This window comes from Lemur catta, chromosome 8 (assembly GCF_020740605.2).
Source record: "Lemur catta isolate mLemCat1 chromosome 8, mLemCat1.pri, whole genome shotgun sequence".
In the NCBI taxonomy this organism is placed as follows: Eukaryota; Metazoa; Chordata; class Mammalia; order Primates; family Lemuridae; genus Lemur; species Lemur catta.
This window is the reverse complement of record NC_059135.1, coordinates 62,892,497-62,916,707: the sequence shown is the minus strand read 5'-3', so window position 1 is coordinate 62,916,707 and position 24,211 is coordinate 62,892,497. Positions and strand designations below refer to the sequence as shown.

Here is a 24,211-nt window from a genome sequence, read left to right as displayed (position 1 = left end):
ATAAGAGTCATATTCCATACAGATTTTGAAAGGCATCTCACTCTATCTGTTTAAAATATATTATTCTTTCTAGAGGTTTTTGTTTTGTTTTACCTTTTTCTTTAATGCATTGGACTTGTGTAGATAAATGTACATTTATATTGAAAGAAAATGACCAAAAAAAAATAACCATTCTATCTACCTTACAAAAAAATAGCACACATATCCTTCTCACCTGCTTGCCTAGAAAAATATAATGTGTATATTTTTCTGATGGATGCTTTTTTATTTGATATGCAGCATTTCACTTATGAGCCTTGTAAAATATTTGGCTTAAAGAAATTGCTCTCATAAAGCTGTTTGCTTTATTTGAGGCTCCTTACTATAAATTGATTTAGATAAGTTTGTTTAGGTACTAGAGAACAAATTATATTTTTAAATAATGCAATATATGTGCGTATATATCTATATAAAGCATCTTAAATAGAATAGCTGTTACAGAATACATTATATTTACAAATAATGTAAAATATGGAAAAATATACAAATTTTTCTTTAAATAGATGAGTTTGTTTAGGTAAACTAATTAAGATCTACTGATTTTGTCCACCTAGATATCCATTATATTTATTTTGTGCATTTGGAAATAGAGAAACACTACATATTAACTAAAGATCTAGATTTAAATCTTATACTGTTATTACTTGTATAGCTTTTCATGTCAAAATATATAAAACACATAATAAAATTAACTTATTTCTGTTACATGTGGTCCTTATATAGATGTCCACTATAATAAATGGTCCTTAGGCTTTAATATCATTACTTCCATGTAAATGCTTTTTTGACAATATAAAATGGAAGATTTTGATCCCCATATTTACTCTGTATAGTAGAATTAGAAAGTTTTTCTTCTGGCTCAAGAGTTAGCAAACTTTTTCTGTTAAGACATATGTCTCTGTTACATATTCTTCTTCTTCTTTTTTAAAACATCCCCTTTAAAATGTAAGAAACCATTCTTAGCCTATAGGCAGCAGATTGCATACCCTTGTTCCCAAGGATGCACTTTCTAGTGGAACTCAGTATATACACTGTTTGTTTTGGTGAGAAGAAAGTGCTTATGTTAACTGGTTTGTTTAAGTAGATTAGATTTAGATTCCTGATGTTAAAAGAAAGCCTTATAGGAGATATAATGACTGTCATCTATCACCAGAGAGATGATACGAACTCTTTTTATTCTTCTATTTTCTACTATCTTATTTTGGTTGAACTGTCAAAATAATGCAACATTTAAGAGATATGGTTACTGTTTCTAGTGAGGAATTTTTTGTGATTGCTTTTATATTTGAGGCAATAAATTATTTTCCTTCTTCAAAGTGTTCATTAAAAAAAAAAAAAGACTTGAGTCTGTACCATTATAATAGCTGAATAGTTATAGAATTTGGATGAGACTAGTCGTAGTCCTTATTAGTTATCATAGGATGGCAATAGGAAGTATTATTGCCCAGATAGGTCTTACCAGAAGTCACAGTTAGTTTAACTACTTGGCATTTCTGGTAAATATATACATAGCAATGGCCATAAATTCTTGAAGGATCCTGAAAGTTGTCTTAACTCATTAGCTAACATCAGTTTGGTACTTGGCAATTTTAGAAGCTTTATTGGCATAAGGTTTGTAACAAAATGGTTTCAGTGGTTATCAAATACAGTTATCAAAACCTATAAAATGGTTTTGGTACCCCAAGATAATATGCATAGCTAGGGTTCTTTTTTTAGTAGCTTTTTGTTCACTTATAATATACAGTTGCTTTTTCTCAAAGTTACAAAAGCTAATCAGTTTTCTCTCTTTCTAAACCAGGGTGTCAGTGTGGAGGCAGTTGATCCAGTGTTCCAAGCCAAAATGTTAGATATGTTGAAGCAGACAGGAAGGTAAGCATTTTAAATGATCATTTAAAGAAAGAAATATTTTTAGAAACATACCTCAAAGTTATAGGTGTTTGTTAATATCATTCCCAGGAAAAAAGGTTATGTAAAGCATCTCTTCCCTTTAGAATCAAAGAAATTTGCCAATCAGAGAACTGCCTCATATTAAAATTCTTGACTGTCACATAGTAAGCTTGGGCTGTAGCTTCCCTCTGTTTAGCATATGGAGTTACTGTCTAGTCACTTATAATTGAAAGAGCTTGTATGTTCCATGTATTTGAGAGTTGCAACTGAATGAGATTATGAATATTTAATTATGTTTGTAGGCTTAGTTTTAAAGATAGACAAAGTATAATCCAAATATTCTAAAGTTTTTTTCCTCAGACTAAGTCTAAGTCTCTCAATAGTTGTCATTCTCTTGCTTAAATTCTTCTACTGTGGAAAAAACTTCAAAATTAATGTTAGCAAAAGGCTCAGCAGCTGAGCAGAACAGTGCAAATTGGTTTTTGACTGAGTTCCTAGTTCTACTGCTGGTTTAATTGATATTTAATCCTTTCACAACAGTGGATCCTGGTGTCCATTGTTAAAAATGTACTCTGTGACTGGAAAATCCAACTCCCAGAGCTAAGGAGTTAAAGAGTAGATATTTACTTGAATGCTGAAAGGGTAAAAACTGGCTCTGAGAAAGTGTGGTAACAAGGTGAAAAACTGAAAGCCTTATCTACCACTGCTAATGTGCATCTCTTAATGATAGCACTCCTTTGTCACACATATTCATTTCCATGTTTTCTAGATAATATGGTGTATGATTTCAGTGTTTCTAATGGTGCTTTTTCACACCTGTGTGTTTTTCATCTCTTCTTAATTTATACCCTGTTAGTGTGTTGTTTCTTTTCATATCATAAATGTATTACTTGTTCTGTTCTGAGCGTCTGAATGCCCTCTTTGTTTCAGGCCCGAGATGGTTGTTGGTTGGTATCACAGTCACCCTGGCTTTGGTTGTTGGCTTTCTGGTGTGGATATCAACACTCAGCAGAGCTTTGAAGCCTTGTCGGAGAGAGCTGTGGCAGTGGTTGTGGATCCCATTCAGAGTGTAAAAGGAAAGGTAGAGTAGATTCTATCTTTATTGCCATCTACTGCCACATTCTGTTTATAGATACGTTAAATAAAAATCCATTTTGTTCAAAACAGAATTCTTAATTACACAGAAAACCACTGTCTTTTTACTTTAAAAAAACAAAAAACTGTACAAGTCAATAAATATGTCTTGGTATTATTGGCAATTTAACTATTGAGATTTATTTCTACTTTAATCACCCTTTGTCTAATCATCATGAATTTTTATCTTTAAAGATTTAAATTTCATAAAATTAGGAATGTTAAACCATACGAAAAGCCTGCTAGAAACATTTCATTAATATTTTAATAAACACTGCTCTACCTTTTATTTTTAAATAGAGAATTTGGAATCAGCACAAAATTTTTAAAAATTTATTTAAAGGACTCTGTTTTGCAGACATTGTGCAGGACATATTCTGGAGGTGTATTTTCCAAATATTTTAGTCAATGAAAACTTGCCCCAAAGACTTGGTGTCAACCATTTGTGTGTTTGGAGTGAGGACGCAGATGAATGATTAAATATGCTAAATGATTCTGAAAAGAAATTAACTTGCAAAGCATATTGGGTTATAGTTGTTCTTTGTTGAAATCTCTTTTGTTCTTGTTTAGTTCTCTCTCTCTCTTTTTTGTTCGTTCGTTCTTTCTTTTTTTTACTTCTTTCTTTCTAGCCCCATATGCCATTTTCCTATTTCCTGCCTCATGACAGCAGGGAGCAGCTCTATTATCACCTTCACAGAGCTGTCTGCAAATGTGAGAGGCAATTCGATTTTGCTCAACCACAGGGAGAGTGGATTAGAAAAACTACAGAACATACAGAAATTGGCTAGGTAGTTACTGCTTTAAAATACTGCTGAGGTGTCTTGTTTGAGCATGTACTTCCATTGTAGTGTAGAATAATTGTTAAAATAAAATCACAGTACATTTATGGAATCCTTTTTATGCAGGTTTTACAAATAATTCTTGGAGCACTTAGAAATAAATATTAGCTTGATATCTATCAGACCTAGAGTTTGATAGAAGTGCAGATTACATTTATATCTGCTCACCAGCTCAAACAAACTAAACATGGCTGTTAAAGTATGGAGTTTTTATCTGTCATGAATTTGAAGTTGAATGTTTTCTGACATCATATTACTATGATGTATAAAAAGTGAGGTCTCCTCTAAATCTCTATTAGGTGTGATTTAGCTTTTCAGAAGCAGAAACTATCCACAAAAACAATAATAGAAACTGATATACTAGACCATTCAAAATGGATAGCTTCTGATTCTTGCTATTGCCTATATTTCAATTTATTTACTTTGTTTTTTACTAAGTGTATTGTTACTTAACTGATACAGATAAAAGCAGTTGAAAATCCTTGATTTTTATTAGTTTTATAAATTAAAGTACAGTATAATACCTCAAGTTTAGTGCTCTGATATTTAAGGTATCTTTTCAGTAACTCATAAGTAATTCATTTAAGTAATACTTTTTATTTTAGAAATATAACAATTATGTGATAAAGCACCCCCACCACAATATTTATAAATAAAAACTGAAGCTTAATTTTAAATATAATTAGTTTCATTTTGTAGTTTTAGGTGGACTTAACTTTTTATTATATCTGACTCATGTTATCGTGGCTACTTTAAAAAGGAACATATAATGAAAGAAAGCATTCTCAATAAAGAATGTAATAAATTAGTTTATGTTTTATTTTTGGTTATCCTTTTTGTAATATTTAAAATGGCAGTTTTAGTTTCCAAACCTAGTGTGAGTACTGTATAATATTGGAATTTGCATTATTTCTATTTAATGGGAATTTATATTAAAAGAATGAATTTCATTTAAAAATATGCTTGTATCACATGACTGTTGACAATGTTAAATGTAGTTTTTAAAAAATAATATATCTAAAATTTATGAAATCATATGTATCACTATCTAGTTTTATATGTCATAAAAAATCTTTTTGAAAAAATTTAGTATAAATAGCTATCAGTGACGATTCATATCACTTGTGACGAACATTTATATTCATGCAATTATATCACCTGAAATAAGAATACAGTTCTTTGTCAATAGTGCAGTTTCATCTGTAAGGTGTCAGAGTTTGGTTGTAATTTATGGTTCTTTCAGTGTGGAGTCCTCTGAACACTATGAACCAAATTAAAGGCTAGTAAATACATTGCCAGAGTGTTCTAGTTAAGTCATTAAACTTAAGAATATAAACTTGTAAAAATGAAGCAAAACACAGGACTCTTCCTCTCCCTTCCCTGCAGGTGATTTATCCAAGCTGTCAAAATACTTAGTAAGGCAATGATTAGATCAAGAGTTGAAATGACAGTCTATATGTAGAGGATTTAAGTTGGGTCTCTGTGTCTTTGTTCACTTTTTAATAAACCTTTCCTGTATGCTTTTTATATTTCCATTTTTATAAATTCTAATATAAATTCTGTGTTTTTGAGTGATTAGATAAGCATGGGTTCTTTCTTTGTATCTCAGTTCATTCACCATAAGTTTCAGTTTCTTTTATGGTGACTTCTGTATCTTTATTGAATAATTGCTGTGTTCTAGGTATTGTAATCCTAGAAATAGGCACTATTTTTATTACCTTTTATCAATGAAATATTAAAATAATTAGGGCCAAAGAGGTTACTTTGCTATAGACCATGAGTAAGCAGCAGAACAAGGATACAAATGCAGGTTTATAAAATTTCAGAACTCAAGGTTTTTTACTGGTTCTTTAATTCTTTAATATTAGACTAATATGAGTGATATAATCGGAGTAACTGAGGAATAGAAAATGATTACCAGAGCTCATTGCAGGGCCTTTTCTTAAGTTACTGTGGATAAGTGTCACTCCCTTCAGCATAAGTCAGGAAAAGAGCTATATGTTTTCTCTAAGTTCTCAATAGTTTCTTTGTACTACTCATAGTAGATATTATATATATTCTGTATTGATTCTTTTCATGTAGTATTACTCTGTAAATTTGAAAAAACAATTTAGACTGACTCATCTCTGTCAGCTTTTGTGACATCCCTCAGACCGAACGTTGAGACCAACATAAGTAATGAAGTACACTATATGATAAAGAATCCCCTGTCACTCTGTATATTATATAGTATTCTAAATGTTTTAAAATGGTACAGGTGAAAATCAATGGTAATTGCATTCATAATTTAAATGGAGAGCAAGCTCATAGAAATTACCAGTGAGCTCTGCTTTAATCAGCAGAATCGGTTTTTCATTTATTTGCAAAATATACATATTCAGGTATTTTAAACTTCAGTTCTCAAATGGCACAGCGGCAACCTTTTGCTTAATGTTTCATTATCTTGTATATTCAGCCCACAACTGGATCCAGGAGCATATTGAGAAGTTAATTCAACTTTTAATATGACTATACTTAGGACAAAAAGAATGATCACTTTGGGCAAGAACATAAAACTAGCATATAACTTGTTTATGATATTTTAATATATTTATTTAAAAGTATTATTGCTTTAGAGAACTCATTTTTCTAGGCAGGATTCCTGTTGGTAAAATGTTCAGTTGTTACCTGCTAACGCCTAGCAATCATTGTATCTGTTCTCTGTTTTGACAACATAAAAAAAACCCTATTGACCATTTAGGCCAAATATATTTTCACACTGGCTGGGTTTTCTTGAAATATTTTAATTTAATCTGATCAGAAATACTCAATTGACTTTTAAAAATGTGATATTTATCTAATTGCAGGTCAGCTCATCAAGTATTCCTTAAGTATACCTGATGTGCCTGTATGCTAATGATTCTGAGGTACAAATAAATAAAAAATGTTCTTTGTCTTTTTGAGGAGATAAGTCATATACATTTAGTATCACTAGTGAACAAGATAACATTCTGCCAATTACATACTGATATCCTACATTGCATACTGATACAATGAAATATACTGATATTGCTTATTTCTGTAAGTATTAAATTGGTTGCTAGAGACGAAAATAATTCAACAAAAACTTATTCAGAATCTCATATGTGCCAATATACAATAAAATATTCTTGTATAGCAAACATGGTAAATGCAAATTAAATTAGAAGAAGGGAAAAATCAGTATAGACTGCACAAAGTAGGTAAAGCTTGGGCTGAGCCTTGAGGGTGAGCAGGATATCACTCAGAAAAGAGGAGCTTGTACCATGTGAGAAGAGTGTAGAAACATCATTCCAGGTGGCACTTACCTCTTGGTTTATTCTTCTTTCACTGATACTAGGATGTAAAATGAGTGGTTTTATTGTTACTGTTTTTTAATCAGCATTTTACAAAAGATGGGGCTTTGGAGAGAAAATGCAAATATAGGAGGAAAGTTAGGGAATGAATATTATAAGAGCTTACCTTCCATTTTTGGATATCTAGAAGATTATGTCTCTTTCAGGGGGAGGGGACAAGGGCAAAGTTTTTACTTTTCCAAGACATTTTGTTAGAAAGTTTTAAGATGCTGGACATTCTAAGCTACTCAAATAGTAGTTTTGTTTTAAGCCTTTTCTTTTTTTTTTTTTTAAGAGACAGACTTTCACTCTCTTACCCAGGCTGAAGTCTAGTGGCTCAATCGTAGCTCACTGCAGCCTCGAACTCTTGGGCCTGGCTAATTGTTAAATTTTTTTTTGTAAACACAGGATCTTGCTGCATTGCCCAAGCTGGTCTCAAATTCCTGGCCTAAAGCAATCGTCCTACCTCAGGCCATCCAAAATTCTGGGATTATAGGCGTGAGCCATCACACCCAGCCTAAGTGTTTTCTTATTAAAATATACTATATATAGAGAGAGAGAGAGTGAGAGTGTGTAGGGCACAGTCAGGGTACAGAATAATGAAGAGCACAAACTTTGGGATCAGACCTGCATTAAAATCCTATTTTTATCTCTTCTTTACAGCATGACCTTGAACAAGTTACCTAATTTTCTTGAGCTTTCAGTTTTCTCATCTGTAAAATAAGGATCTTAGTACCTGTCTCATAGTATTATGAATATCAAGGGGTAATGTATGTAGTGGTTAGATTGCACATGTCATATTAGGAGGTGTACAATATATGATACTTTATTTTTCTGAAGACTAAAATAATTGATACTTTAAAAAGGATTAAGACTTAGCATGTTTTAAAAAATAGAATGTGAATATTTCTGAAAGTTTTGCTAAGAACAAATCTATAAATTAATTTCTAACTTGCTCACATTTAGGAAGATGATGGTAGTGACTACAAAAGAAGTTAAGACTTCCTTTTTTTTTTTTTTTTTTTTTTTGAGACAGAGTCTCACTTTGTTGCCCGGGCTAGAGTGAGTGCCGTGGCATCAGCCTAGCTCACAGCAACCTCAGACTCCTGGGCTTAAGCGATCCTACTGCCTCAGCCTCCTGAGTAGCTGGGACTACAGGCATGAGCCACCATGCCCGGCTAATTTTTTTTTGTATATATATTTTTAGTTGGCCAGATAATTTCTTTCTATTTTTAGTAGAGACGGGGTCTCACTCTTGCTCAGGCTGGTCTCGAACTCCTGACCTCAAGCGATCCACCCGCCTTGGCCTCCCAGAGCTAGGATTACAGGCGTGAGCCACCGCGCCCGGCCAAGACTTCCTTTCTTACATTTTGTACATCCTGACTAATTTAGGAATAATGCTAATTTTTATTGAGCACTTACTATTTTCTAAGATATTTCCCTTGGGCATGCCACTGAAGAGGAAAATGAATATATTACTTTGAAACTCTGGCTTGTGAAGTGATTAATATATGCCACTTAGCCATTTTGTGTTTTATTCATCTTTCCATGTGTTATCTCCTTTACAAGACTGGGACCTCTTTGAGGGGAGAAAAAGTCTCATATCTTGGGATTTACATAGTGCCTGGGAGAAAGTAGTTTCCTTATAAATGTTTATTAAATAAAATCAAGGAAGGAATGAATGTGTGTCAATGTGCAGCCATTACCAATTCTGTTTTTAGCTTTTATCATATCAAAAAAACTGCAGTTAATCTTGTAAGATTTAGTAAGTAATTTTTATATGTTAGCTGTCATAGAGTCATTTATTAAATGACTGAAACATGAGATTGACAAGGTTGGTTAGCCAGTTTGCTCTTGGACCTTAACCTTGATAAATTTGAACCTTGTATAATCAGAGCTAGAGTTCAAGTTTAACATGTCATTTGTCTTCTAAAAGTAGTGAAAGACATTTAGCATAGCTATTATATTCATAAGATTCTTTTTTGATCAGTATCCCACAAGGATCAATTAGGGCTGAATAGTCCTAATGCCAAATTGTACATATACATGCACACCCCTTTTCTTCATCTAGTTTTCCAGATTGGAAGAGAAAAATAGGAAATAGAACACATAAAAATTCTATTTCCATTCCTAATATAGCTCTGTGAGTGTACCCTTCCAATTCTTGGAACCAGTTTAGTTACTATATTATTTTTTGTTTGCTTCCTGTTTTTCACTCTTATTATCAGTTTGAAGTTTTATAACACTCTCGGATCTTGTGAAGATACCTAAGAAAATATTATAGGTACTGATGTGCCTTTATTATTCCTGATAGAAAAACTTAATGTCTATAACATTTATTTAGCTGATATAATCAGAAATTGTCAGCTAGGAATGTAGAAGCAATTTCATGTTTAAAATTCTAAAAGCATGAATCTTATATAGAGCTAACAGTTCTTAGTGGAGTTCTTTTAATCTAGACATTCTATATTAATAATATAATCTCTGACCTAATTTATTATGGTTTAGTACTTGCTGTGCTTTTCGAATGATGTAAATGTACTTCAAATTAGTTTGAATCCAACTGTTTCAGTAAAAATATAGTCGTAAAACCCTTAAGATAATGTCCCATTATCTATAAGAGTATTATAATATTTATTGCCTCTTTGGCTTCTCAAATGCTTTTCTTTCCCTAGTAATCTAATCATCTCTGGTCATTGAACAGACACTTGTTGAACACTACTATGTGCATTGAAGATACAGAAAAGACTAAAAGCTACTCCCTATACTCAGTCAGTTTTGTACCAGCAAACAGAAGCTATGACTTTGATAAAGAGGCCTTTTCAGAGCCTATATATTTTAATTTTTAAAGATCACATTCTAGATAATTTGACATTAGCCATTGTTAATTGTGAGGATATTTCTGGACCTGGGACTTAGTTTTGGCAGGGTTAAGTGTTGTTGTCATTGTAATTTCCTAAAGAGGGTAAAGTTGATTATGGTGGTAAATTTTCTTCAGTCATAGTTGATTCCCCAGTGGTTATTCTTAGGCTACTACTAAGCTGATTAATAGATGCTTACTGCCATTTTTCACATTCCAAATAGCTTTACTATATGCAGTTTTTATTCCAAATTAAACACAAGTCAGTGCTCTATGATGCTTGAGTTCAGTTTAACATGCCATGGAAGAGTGTTTCATGAATTCACAATTGAGCAGCGAAAAGGAAATGGGAAGAATATATATTGTTAAAGCCAGTGGTTAGATTTTTTTAAATAAATAATGGGTATTTTTCTCTTTTTAAAGGAAAAATAAACATAAGTGGTAACACTTTATATAAAATAGTAACCAAAAATGCTTTCTTGGAGTTTTTCATTTCAATAGGCATTTATTTTATACTATATTTTGTGTGTCATATACTCTCTTATGGAATGGATATTCTGTGATGAATAAAACACAAACGTTGCTGTTGAGTAGCTGAATCTAATAGCAGTCTTTTCTTGCCTTTGTGTTAGGATAGCTGTTATGCCAAATAGCTTGGTCGTGATTGGCATTCTGTATAGGTACAAATCATAGTGGTATCACTTACTGGTTGGGTCATCTCATTTAATTTAGTAAGACCTCTAAACCACAATTTCCTCATCCATAAATTGATAATATTAATACCTATTTCTTGATGTTGAGAGGATTAGGCAAGATAATTTCTGTATAGTATTTAATTAAGCAAAGTAAAAATACATGAAAGTGATACACAACAAAATAATTGAACTTTATATATTTTTCCTGCTAAAATGGCTTTGCCTATTGAGAGAGTAGTTTGAAGGGTGTAGTTTACATTTTTCTTTAAAGGTGATGGTATAGGACAAGCAATGTATACCTTATTCCCCTCATTCACCTGCCCTACTGCCATACCAACATGGCTGAGCCCTAGTCTTTATTCTGTGGGGCCTTTTATTCTTTTACTTGATGTGGAATTGCCAACAGGCATACCAATTGTATTGCTTTAGTTTGTCTACTAGAAAGGGATCTAAAGTCACTTGTTCATTTTATGTAGGCTGACTGAGTAGGCACCGGAAAGAACTGGCACTCTTAAGTTGGTATCAGACCAGTGACCCATAGGTGATGATCTCTTATATCTTATCAGTAGTCCCCTGAAGAGTTCAAATTTAAGTTCATCATATATAAGTCTAGAAACACCTATCAGGCAGGAGTATCAAGACTTTGGGCATATTGAGTCATTTTTTAAAAAGAGATAACATTCAGTATAGCTATACATCTTTTTCTTTATTTAGGAATTTTCCTAAGGAAATACATGTTTTAAAATGTCTCTCCCTAATTTCCTATTGATTTTCATATGTCTGGTATCTCTGAATGCCAAATTTATAATTGTAATTTGATTTTTAGGGTAACTGTTTTCTAACTTTAACACTATGTACAGAAGCAGTACTCTGCTTTGTTAACTGTACCAGTTTGGGTCCTCCAAGGAGCAGATGCCAAAGGGAGATTAGACATGAAAGAGATTTATTGGGGGAGACACCCATAATGGATAAAGGTGAGAGCCTTCAGAGAGCAGTGCAGATCTAACCCTATGAAAAGAGAAAGGAATGGTAGATTGGGTTGGAAGAGCAACAGATTACCACATAGTTCTGAGAATGTTTCAGCCAGGCTGATGGGGAGTCCTTGAGCCAGAGCTGTCCTTCAGAGGAATCTCTTATTTGGCAGGAATTGCTGGATTCTAGTACCACTGCTGTGCTCAGTTGTTGGCTGGAAGCAGCCAGGGGAAGTATAACTTGGTGTGAATGCCCAGTGGATCCAAAGGTGTAAAAGCTTGAGGTTGTGAGTCAGCCATGCTATCCACAGCAAGTTCTGTTGAAAGGTTAGAGCTGCACAACTCCATCACCACCACAGTTAATGACAGTAGTGGCAGGTACACGTGTATTTTTTATTTACTCTTATTACCAACTCTGTGAGGTATTATTCATGAACAAACAGAAAGATTGAGAGGTTAATTAACTTGCTTTTAGGTCCCTTAGCTAGCAAGTGATAGACCCCAGAGTTCTAACTTTAGGCAGGATTCTGACTTCATAGTGCCTCAAGCATTTAAACCCGTATACTCTACTGACTACAGGCATATGCTGAAAAAAATTCTGCAAAACTTTTATTTTTATTATGACTTAAGTAAATTCTTTTCAAAATGTTTCGTAAATCTAAAAATGTCTAATTACCTTTTGCTATACTGGTTTCTAAGATCGATTTGTTTTCATTAAGGCATATATGTTCAAAACTTGTGGCTTTACTCTTTGAATTTTGATGCATGTCTTCACTTGTCAAAAAAAGTACATTATGCTAGTTACACCCCATCCCCCTTTGCTCCCAATATATTGAAGTTGTACTACAGATCTCTAGCTACAGTAAGCAATTCTCCGAGGATGAAGGAAGAAAATGTACATACACATAGGAATTTCTTTTCCAGAGCTAAAATTGACATTTTATAAATAATTTCCGTGTTGCAAACTTGAGACTAAGAAATCACAGCAATTCAGTGATATGCATTTGGCATGAGTCAGTTTTAGTTCTTAGTGCTTTTCATTGGAAATGGCATAAAAAGTAAGATTTCTCTGAATTTTTTATGCTGTGGGCTTACAAGAGACATAAGATGTTTTTCTCTTATAGATGTCTGGCAGTGCATGGCAGCAGAAGTAACGAAATGGTCACAAACCCCAGCAGTACTTCCCAGGTCACATGTACCCTTAATTTATAAAGAATTTAGAAACAACCTAAGCAGTTGATAACAGGTCATTTCTAGGTGATAAAGGATATTTGATATAGGGTGTTGCTTTTCTTTCCACACCTTTCATTTTTATAGTCATTTAGAGATTTACTTTATGTGGTGGTGGGTTTATATGTATTCAAATATGTAACCTAACCGGTAACTGAGTTTTCATTTTTTCTCTTTTTTTAGTATTTGACATTGATTTTGAGGTATTAAAATTTTTGAAGCTTTACTTTTATTATTCTAATTCATCTTATATATATTTTAGTGAACTGACCTCTAAGGTTATAGAAGATTCAGATTGCTTAGTTTTTTTAAGCTCAAGAAAAATGAATGCATTATAAGTTCTTAAAACATTGGTCCTATTCTGTCTTAAATACTTCCTATAGTCATTGACTTCAATATGAGTACAATTGGAAATACCCAAGGCAGCTACTACTAAAAAAAGAGAGAGAAAAAGAGTATGAATTGCAGCAATTACTCTCAGAAGTGTTTCTGCATTTTTCTTTGAAACACCTTTGTATTAAACTAATTTGAAGAGCTTTGCTTAAAAAATAGCTTCCTTTGAATGTAAAAATGGGGAACTATAGATTGGTGCTTTAGAAATTTAGTCTAGTCTTGCAGTGACCTAGCAGTTGATATGAAAACATGAATTTAAAAATAGCATATTGGATGAACTGTACCATACTCATGAAAGAAGCCAAGAAATTATGGATTAAATTGAATTTGAAAATTAGTATTTTAAGTCCTAAACCAAATTTGTCATTAAAATGAAATGACAGGTCCTTGACCCTTGTGTATGCTTGGAATAAATATGGAACTCAGTATTGTTTTAAAAACTATTTTGCTTTTATGATCTAAGACAGATGTACAAAAAACATGCAGTTTTTATTTTGTATTGGCAGCTTCCAAATATTTAGTATCTATTTCCAAGAGTTGCAATTAGTAAAGCAACCATGGTACTGAAATCTGCACATCCCACAAGCTAATTATATTTGCAAGGTCAGAGTGAATACATATTTTCAGAAAAATAAAGGGTTATATAAATATGTGTCTTCTACTTGGCTGTTATATCACAGTTTGTTGATCTGGAGTATAATGTGTACAATTCACAAATTTGTCTGATAACAGAAAGTGGTGTGTGATTGTGTTTATTTTACTAACCAGTATATTCACAGCAATCACTTCCAAATATCTCTCCAGTAAAGATGTGTTAATTACAAAACAGACAAGGTCTTCTATTATATTAAAGCTACTAACAAGAAGACAGCAGGAATCACACATGTAAATAGCATCATCAACCCCTATTTTAGTCCTCTGTTTTGATCTGTGAGTTGCGCATAGACCAAAGGTGCTATTAAAGACTGAGTGTATGAAATAGGCAGCATTATATGAACAAAATTTATTCAACAAGAAAACAGACCTTTAACATGAATTTAACAAGCCTGAGAAATTATAAACTATCATATGCTGCAGATTCATGCAGTGATAATAAACAAAAAAGGAAAGTAAGAGGTTTCCCTAAGCTAGCCAAACTGCTAATGGTTTTGTTATAAGCTGTCTACTGTTGCAGTGACCTCGGAAAAGTCTCAAGGCACTTGTACCAGAAAAAATTAAATGGTCAGGCTGGTGAATAGAGATTCAATGTGGTATGCAGAACTTCAGCGTGGAAAGTCTAGCATCATATTCCTGAAAATATTCTTCATGCTTTAGCTTGGAGGTTTTTGTTAGTACATATTAGGGTAGTAATTTTTGTACAAAGTTTTTTTATTTAATACTGTTTGAATTTATAAGATATAAACTGAACTAATTGAATGTATGTATACTTCAAAATGAACTGTTTAGAAAATTCATAGCTCCAAAGAATTATTTCCCCTGTCCCTTGTACCCCCCCCCATATCTTAATTAATGCTTGGGAGGGGGTCTTTGTTCAGTATGTTGTGTCTAAAATTTCTATTTTTAACCATGGAGTGACCGTTTTCTTGTCATTCTGTTGCATCCTGCTGTAAATACACAAACATGGAGAAAGGCCTTCCACTTATACACACCTCCAAGTGCTCACTAGGGCTTTTTCTTGAATCTTACTGTGGCATAATTAACACCTTCTTCACCCATTGCTCATTAGTACACTGGACATTAATGAGTCTATTTTGATAGGTTGCTCTAAAGGAGAAACCCACTTATTCTCACAGCACAAAAAGCAATTATAAATCTGTGCAGAAATTAAAATATGGACTATATTGCCATATTTATATTTTATTGCATACTAAATCTAATTTTGGTCTGCAGGTTGCTGAACATGTTAGTTTCCTTAAGACAGTTGCTATAGTGATGGTAGCAAATTCCTTTAATCTTTGTGTTAAGTAATCATTTTCTGTTGGCTATCATATAGCTACTCAGGAATTGTCAATCTAAGCATGTCATTTTATTAAGTCCTTGAATTTTTCTCTTACTTTCTTAACAGAATTGAAAAAATTATTTCAGATTTTTTTTAACAGATCATGATATCTACTTAACTGATATTGTAATTTCTTTTGTGAAGTTTCACATCTGCTTATAATATTCCAGAGAAATAGTATAGAGACTTCTACAGGTACCTGTAGCTGTCTGCTGTTTTAGTTTGGAAGCATTCAGTATGAAAAAGCATAGGAATTTTGTTGTGATATATAATGAAATTTTCATAGTTTTATGGAATTTTTTTTCTACAATTGATTTTACTGAAATCTTAAAATAAAATCATAAAACAATGGGACCAAAATGAATTAATAGTTAGGGTGGCAGTTCTCATTCTGTATTTAAGTTGTATACCTATCTGTCCAAATGGTCACTTCCCCCCTCCTTTGCCCACATTTTAACTTGATCTTATTTTTAGTACAAAATGTGAGAAAATTTTACTTCTGTATTTTTTAAGCAATTGTTATAAGTTATTTATTATATGATATTAGTACCTGTTTTTATTATTGCTTTATGGAAAAAATATTAGAAATTTAAGCATAAGCAACCTAGGCATATTTATTTATATATAAATGTGAAAGTCAAGTTTGGATTAAGGTTATTGTATAAAAAGAAAAAAGTTCTCATAAATAATTGAATCATTCATGTTCTGGGAATACTTAATTTTATTTTGAGGCAAGAAGAATGAATCTTAGGGAAAATTTGAACTATTAGAAATAAAAGCAAAATTCAAAGTTGATATTTTAGGATGACTGGAGTAGGCAGAGCCTTAGATTGATTCACTTGCCATGTTTTGGTTTAAATTTGTATTCTTTCTTACTGTCTTTGGACCCATCCTGGCAGCCTATTAGAAAGGGTGATTTTCATTTCTTTATTTCTTTAAATCTTGTTCTTTAGCATATAGCATGTAATAATACTTACCACAGATTTTTCAGACTTGATTAGATTTCAGTTGTCTTACCCTAAGAATAAATATTATTTTTAGTTTCTTAGTATTCTCAAAAGATAATTGTATAAATGAGAACAAATCTAGTTGACAGTTGCTTTCAAAATGTTGATACATCTCAGTTGTTCAGCACTTTTAAAGCAAATCTAGGCCAGGCAAAGTGGCTCATTCCTGTAATCCTAGCACTTTGGGAGGCTGAGGTGGAAGGATTGCTTGAGGCTAGGAGATCGAGAACAGCCTGAGCAATATAGGGAGACTCTGTCTCTACAAAAAATAAAAGAATTAGCCAGATGTGGTGCGCCTATAGTCCTAGCTACTTGGGAGGCTGAGACGAGAGGATCAGCAACCTAGATGACCGAGTGAGACCTTGTCTCTTTAAAAAATATATATATATTACCTACCGTATTATCTTGCTTTAAGATTGTTTTATGTGACCAATGTATTAAGTTAAATTTCCTTAAGGAGGCAATCCATCTTAAAGTCACATGGCTTTACATAAAACTTTATAATGTTTAAAAGCTTTAACAAATACGTGATCCTTGTTAATCTTTTAATATGTAAGAGCTAACAGATGATACTGTATCATGGAAGAATTTGACTTCTTTTTATACACACAAAAAGAAGACACTTATTATTATTTCTTTACTGTGAATTTAGGACCGTATCATTCTATACCATATTCCTGGATTAAAGCATGGGTGACCTTGTTTTTCTAATATTGTGCCTCCTTATGCTTGACAGTGGCTTGGATATTTAAGGCCATCAGACAAGGTATAAAGTCTTTCATAGTCACAAGAAGTAAAAGGTATCTGACTAGAAGAGAATATGTGGGCAAGTGCCTTGCTGGCTGTAATTTTGTTGTCATTTCAAGTACTGTGGTGGTATAATTGATGTGACAGGGCTGGGCTTTAGATGTGGTCCCTTAACTTGTGCTCACTTTCAGTTTTAGTTTCTCTGTCATTCATTTTGATTAGGTAAAATTTAGGTGACAAACATGCACACCAATGAAGGCTGTTTGGTGTAAGTTTAGTAATGACATATTTCAATAATAAAGATGCAAAGTTAATATTTTTCTTTACTGCTTCATGAAAATTGCAGTAATTGGTGTCACCTTAGATTACAAGATAGGGGGTGGTGTGCTGATGGCATAGTCAGCAGGAGGTTCTTTTTTATTAATATTATAATTAAATGATTTTCTGGAAATAGTCCAGAAACAGATGCAAGTTGATCATGCCTTGTCCACTGTTGCTTGGCATCATCACTTGCTTTTAAAAAAGAATTGACTTGACACCTTGTTTTTACAGGTTGTTATTGATGCCTTCAGATTGATCAATGCTAATATGATGGTCTTAGGACATGAACCAAGACAAACAACTTCAAATCTGGGTCACTTAAACAAGCCATCTATTCAGGTAATTCCTATATTTGATAATGTGTTAAACCTCTGTTTTACATGTTAAAAGCCAGCTATAATTAGTCATTTTAAGATCTAAATATTAGCATTTTAATTTGCTTGCAATTTTTATTATGTCTTAAAAGAGAATTATGGAAATACTATTACAAAAGTTAGATTTTCACATATGTGAATCAGTTTTTAATGGGTTATTTAAATTTTTCTACCATATTTTGAGGACACTCTTTTGGGGAGCATACTAAATCCTTTACCTTGGGAATACCTTCTGGCCTTGCATCGTTAACATTGTAGTAAAGGAACGATAGGAGTTTTGGGTGGAGGGCATTAGCTATGATCATTGATGGATTAGTAGACGTTTCTCATAGCAGGAAATAATTGGAAAATTGCTGTATATTTTAAGAGATATTCAGAAACAATTCTTAAAATAGTACGTAAAATTTTCTACTTTTTAAAAAAAAATCCTCACCTTTAAAAAAAGTCCTGTAAAACATATCTATATATTACTGTTGATGAGAGTTTGTATCTTATGTTTTCTAGTGATATTAACCACCATTATTGAAGTTATTGGTATTCAGATACTTAATATCCTCTTGAGTGATTAATGTTTTTTCTTTGTATCATTCACATGTCTTGTTGTTTTTATACATACCTTTATTGTTTCAAAAATTATTTTAAATTTGTTTTTAAAGGCACCACTGGCTTTGTCTACTAGTTAATTACTTCTCTGAAGATTAATTAAAGGACAGAAATACCATGTTTGGTTAAATAGAAGACAGACAAAGACATTATAGTAGCTATCGCTTCCCCTCTTCTGAAACTTTGCTCTGTCATAAGGTTGTCTTTGGGGAGTTGTGGCTTTGTCAGTTAACCGTGGTTAAGCCTTGGTTACACTTTGATAGCTATACTTTTAAATGCTTAATTTTACAGCAGTCTCTCATCTGAATCTTCATCAAAGTGAAATGTTTTGTATCAAAGGATTCAGGTGTGTTGCTTTTGAAAAAATTTTTACAAGTCAGGGAAAACTGCAAAGCATAATGAGTATGAAATAAGCTGCCAGTGATTTTGATTGGGTGCAGACAAGCCCATACTTGCATGTTCCAAGAGAATATATTACTGGACCTGTTTAGCCTGTGATAATGACCTTTCTTATAAACCCCCATAGCATCATACTGCTTCATTATTTTTTGCAAAAGGTTAAGTAGCATCTCACAATCCAAGATCATTGTGATTACTACATGGTATGTTTCTGCCAGAAGTTTTTAGTAATTGCAAGTCACCAGCCACCTGTTGCGGATTTCATTTTTTAAATTAAAATACTGCTTTTTAACCTTGAAATTGAGTATAATCGATACTAAAATCTGTTTCTTTCTACACCACTCTAGTTTGTATTTTTTAATTCTACTTTATAGTCTATAATTTAAGGCGGACCTTATGAGGCAGGTTTCAAACCTAAGTAAACAATTTGTGTAAATAACTGCTACAGCATCATTATTTTTCCTTTCATTTTAGTTTGGTTTGCTTTCCAATTAGAAACTGTAAATATATTTATTTCACAGTTTATATAGCGCCCATCAGAATGACATCTATCTGAGTGCTTTATAGTTTTAAGACAATTTCAATACTAAAACACACCAAAATGGGATCAAGCCAAAAAGTGACAGAACAAAGCCACACCTTAAAACACTTTCTTATGTTTCTAAGACAAGCTAGAAAGAAAGCAACTCAGAAGAGCTTGAAGTAAAAGGTAATATCCATAATAGAATTTTACCCAGAGTATTTAATTCAGGGATCAGAAGGCTTTCAGAAATGCCATGCCTTTTATTTTGAAGGGGAAGTTAGCTGTTGTTAAGAAGGGCCTTGCTCTTAAACTAATTTTCAAGTAGTGGAGATAGAAGCTTGACAGCAACCATCAGCACACAGACTGATGGTCACTAATGATTCTCCAACACTGATTTCTTTACTATTGCACTTAGAGTAGTAAAGAAAAAAATTTGGTTACATCATAGACTACTATTTAATAATTTGGGTTTGGATGGCCAGGTGCAGTGGCTCACACCTGTAATCCTAGTACTCTGGTAGGCCGAGGCAGGAGGATTGCTTGAGCGCAATAGTTCAAAACCAGCCTGAGTAAGAGTGAGACCCCATCTCTACAGAAAATAGAAAAATTAGCTGGGTGTGGGGTGCATACCTATAGTCCCAGCTGCTTGGAAGGGTGGAGGGTGAGAGGCAGGAGAATCACTTGAGTCCAGAAGTTTGAGGTTGCAGTGAACTGCAATGATGTCACTGTACTCTAGCCAGGGCAACAGAGTGAGACTCTGTCCCCAGAAAAAAATAATTTGGGAAAAGTACAAAATATATCAAGTCAGAAATAGGATATACAAGTTCTCCGTTTTGTAAATATGTATTTTATAAACTGTACCTATATTTTTACACCAAGATATTAGTATTGATTACCCTTGGGTGGTAGAATTATGTAATTTGTTTTTGTTTTTCCTTATAGCTATTTCTTAAACTTTTTACAGTGGAACATGTGTTGCTTTTAGAAAATGTTATTTTTAAGTCAGGTGTGATTGCTTGAAGCCCAGGAGTTCGAGACCAGTTTGGGCAACATAGGAAGACCCTTGTCGCTAAAAAAAAAAAAAAAAAAAAAAAAAAGAAGGGAGCGAGGGAAGGAAGGAAAAGAAAAAGAAGGAAAAATTAGCTGGATGTGGTGTTATGCACCTGTAGTCCTACCTATTTGGAAGACTGAGGCTGAAGGGATCCCTTGATCCCAGGGATTCAAAGCTACAATGAGCTATGATTGCCCTATTGTACTCTATCTAGCCTGGGTGACAGAGTGAGACCCTGTCTCTTAAAAAAATGTTATTTTTAAAATACTGGTGACAATGTTGAAGTAGTAATAGACAAAATTTATTTTCACTTTCATGTTTTACGTAAGAGAAGCCATTAATAATCCTGGGAGAGAGGGAAAAGTATAATGCCTATGCTATAGGCTTTTATATTAATATATGAGACTTTATATTAATTTGTACTTGGAATCTATCTTTCTTTCTCTTTTCTTTTCTTTTCTTTTTTTTCTTTGCTTCTTCCTTCTCTTCTCTTCTCTTTTCCCCTTCCCCTTCCCTTCCCTTCCCTTCCCTTCCCTTCCCTTCCCTTCCCTTCCCTTCCCTTCCCTTCCCTTCCCTTCTCTTCCTATACAGGTGTGCAGAATATGTCAACAGTTTCAAACTTTTGTATTTATTTTATTAGATAAAAATATTAATTTATCCTTTTAAAATCATTTATCTATATAGGCACTAATTCATGGACTAAACAGACATTATTACTCCATTACTATTAACTATCGGAAAAATGAACTGGAACAGAAGGTAAGTTTAAATTTTTATCTTGGAGGAGGGAAATCTTTTTCAAACCATTACCTGGTATATGATTTAAATTAGAATTGTTGACCTCTTTTGATGTTTCCAAATATTTTTCCATTCTTGATGAATTGCAGTATAAAATAAAGGAGTTCTTTTTGGACATATTGAAAGATATATTTTACAGTTTTAGTAGATGCTAAAGTAGAAGAGGAAGTAGGAAATAAACATTCCAGTTTGGTTTTATGATAAATCATAAAAATATTTCTCTTACTTCTGTGATTTTTCTGATTATCTTCTCCAAAGAAATGCCTTTTTATAATTACTAAATTTGAAAGGAATAAATTAAATTGTGTGTAGTTTTTAAAAACATACCATGTTTACCCAGAGTAAACTAAAAGTGAGTCAAAGGGAAACAGTTTTGTGTTTTCACATATTTTGAACTAGGTATTTATCCCTTTTTATACCAAATAATTTTCAAATTTGATTACTTTTTAACATTACCTAGTATTTTAGTACGTTAGCATTATTTTGTTTGTTTCTACTCTTTTAGGGTTATTGCTAGCACAGTTTTTTCTTTCAACTAATGCCAAATATTTAACTGTGTTGTTTTTTTAAATTACAGTCTGAACCACTTTTTCCCCTTTTACTATCATAATTAGTCATCCACCAAATTAGTTTCTTGTATTTCTCTGGGAAAGACTTCTAAATTTTTTTTTTTTTTAGAATATTAAGTTTACTGTTGATAGCCAGTTTTGGTTAGTGAATCCACTCTCAATTCTGAAAGTGATAAATAATCTGTAGAAAATAAGACCATTCTTACTTTGAAACTGTCTCTCACAAAGGAGCCTTAGAGAAAGGGATTCTGGTGTATGGCAAGCAGAGAGCAGAGTAAGTTGGGCCCTCTAGACCTACCTCCTCTTTCAACCAGATAACTTCCATTTGAATCTAATTTATATATTGGGGGAGGAGGTGCAATATGATTTTCTTTGAAACAAGAATTCTATTTTTGTTTTTTTTAAGTTTGGTAAACCTCTGCTTTAAAAGGTCAAAGCCACCTATAAACTCATCTGAAGGGCCCAGGTACTTGAGCCTAGTGATGAATGAGGGGAGCAGGAGCCCCTATGAAGCTCCTTCTAATTGTTACTTATATCCCAAAGTTTATTTCTGCCATGATAAATTTAGTTAATTGTTTGAAGTCCATTTGCAACACTTATTTTTAATTTTACGTAAAATGAGTTCAGGCTGTGAAAAAGGGCACTTCTCAGGTACAAACTGAAAATTCATTTACATAAATATTTTATCAGTCATATCTGACATCCATCTATTTGGAAATGTCCAGCTAATTGCATCAATTTTACTTTTTATGGGGACTGGGGGAGGGTATCTCATAAACTTAGCCATTATCCTTGGTGTTAAAAACATACATAAACATATTAATTAATGTTATGCTTCTGTTCTTAATAGCTAAGTTCAGCTGCATTCTTGGTAACAAAAGCCCTGCCTTTACCCTTATTCAGCCAACCTGTATACTTAACCCCAAGCCTTACCTAAGGGTTCCAATGGAATCCTTGCCCCGGCATGGTGCTTCGGAATATCCTGCTGCTCCTTGGAACTTTCATTGTTTGCTTTTGATGTGTTAGGGAAATCCAATTCTCAATACTTAATTATAGGTAGCTTTATAGCATAGGTAGTTGTAGCTTCACCAAAATTTCTCCAAGGATCTATTTTCTAGGACAGTATCAGTGGGGAAGTTGGGAAGCAATCAAATTGGAGTCACCTGTGTAAGGTCTTTCTAATGTTTTGGCATAGTATTCTTGCCCTTGGAGCCATAGAGAGGGAATGGAGGAATTCTTGACCCTGGGGAAGGGAAATGGGGGAGCTTTTGTGTCTTGAAAAGCCTCATAGGTGATTTTGACGTGCAACTGATTTTCCACTATAGGAAACACATAGGGTAATTTTTCTAAACTAAACCCATATACTTCCAAGTACATCTTCAGATTCTTATGGCTCAGGGGTCTCATTTAAAGTATACTGGTTCTAATGACAAAACAACAACAATCATTTTGTAGCCCCCATTTGTTTTCACATTTAATAATTTGTCAATCATCAGAAGGAAAAAAAATAGTCAATGATAGTCCTCACCTGAAGAAAATTTGTGGAGTAAGACTAGGAAAAACAGTCTTAAGATTATAAACTTGAAAACTTATGAACTTCCAAGAATACATACTCAGAACTCTGAGTCCAATTTGAGAAACATTGAACTAAGGTGTTTAGTTTCATGATCACTAACTAATATAGGACCCTATCCCAATTTTCTGATGTGATTGGTAGCTAAATGAAAACTTTGATTTACTTCCCAGCTTCATGGCTTTTCATTCTGACAATAAAGAAGTGTTAAGTTTTTAAATTATAGATGGAATATTAGAATTTGAAGGAAACTTTGAGGTTGTCTGATACAACCCCTTAAATCATAGATAAATTGAGGCTCAGAAAGATTGTCACAATGTCACTCAATAAATGGGGTATTTACTATCTATCTTGACATTTGAAACCTAGGCTATATGAAAAATTAGAGATCCTGTGTGTGACATAAGAGTTTAATTAATTAATTAATTCAACAGATATTGAATGCTATGATTAGATACTGTTCTAGAATCTAGATCCTGGTAATCTTGAAATAAACAGGGTAAAGTCCCTGCCCTCTTGATTTCTCCTTTAGTGGGACAGAAATGGAGTAAACAGGTTAAGAGAAAAAAGGCTTGTTAAGATAGTGTGGGGTGACTTTTAGGTAGCATTATAAGGAAAGGCATCTATCTCTAAGGAAAGTGAGTTATACAAAGATAAGAATAGCCTTCTAGGTAGAAGGACAACAGATACAAAGGCCATGGGCTTGGAGCATGCCTTAGGTTAGGTTATATTATTAGTAATATAAATTTAGGAGAATTCTAATTGGAGTTTATTTGAATTAATAAATTTCAATTCATTAATTCCAAAAGCTTTTTTGTGAAATTTTTTCTCAAGACAAGTGAAGGG

General features: G+C 33.0%; 1 protein-coding gene across 1 annotated transcript in view; it reads left to right on the top strand.

Annotated features, from left to right (window-relative positions):
• Positions 1 to 24,211, top strand: part of PSMD14 (proteasome 26S subunit, non-ATPase 14) — a 101,645-nt gene that overhangs the window by 58,169 nt on the left and 19,265 nt on the right. The window contains exons 6-9 of the mRNA XM_045559946.1: positions 1,838 to 1,908; positions 2,857 to 3,007; positions 17,707 to 17,814; positions 21,110 to 21,184. Coding sequence (XP_045415902.1) covers positions 1,838 to 1,908; positions 2,857 to 3,007; positions 17,707 to 17,814; positions 21,110 to 21,184 — 405 coding nt within the window. The remainder of the gene's footprint in view (positions 1 to 1,837; positions 1,909 to 2,856; positions 3,008 to 17,706; positions 17,815 to 21,109; positions 21,185 to 24,211) is intronic.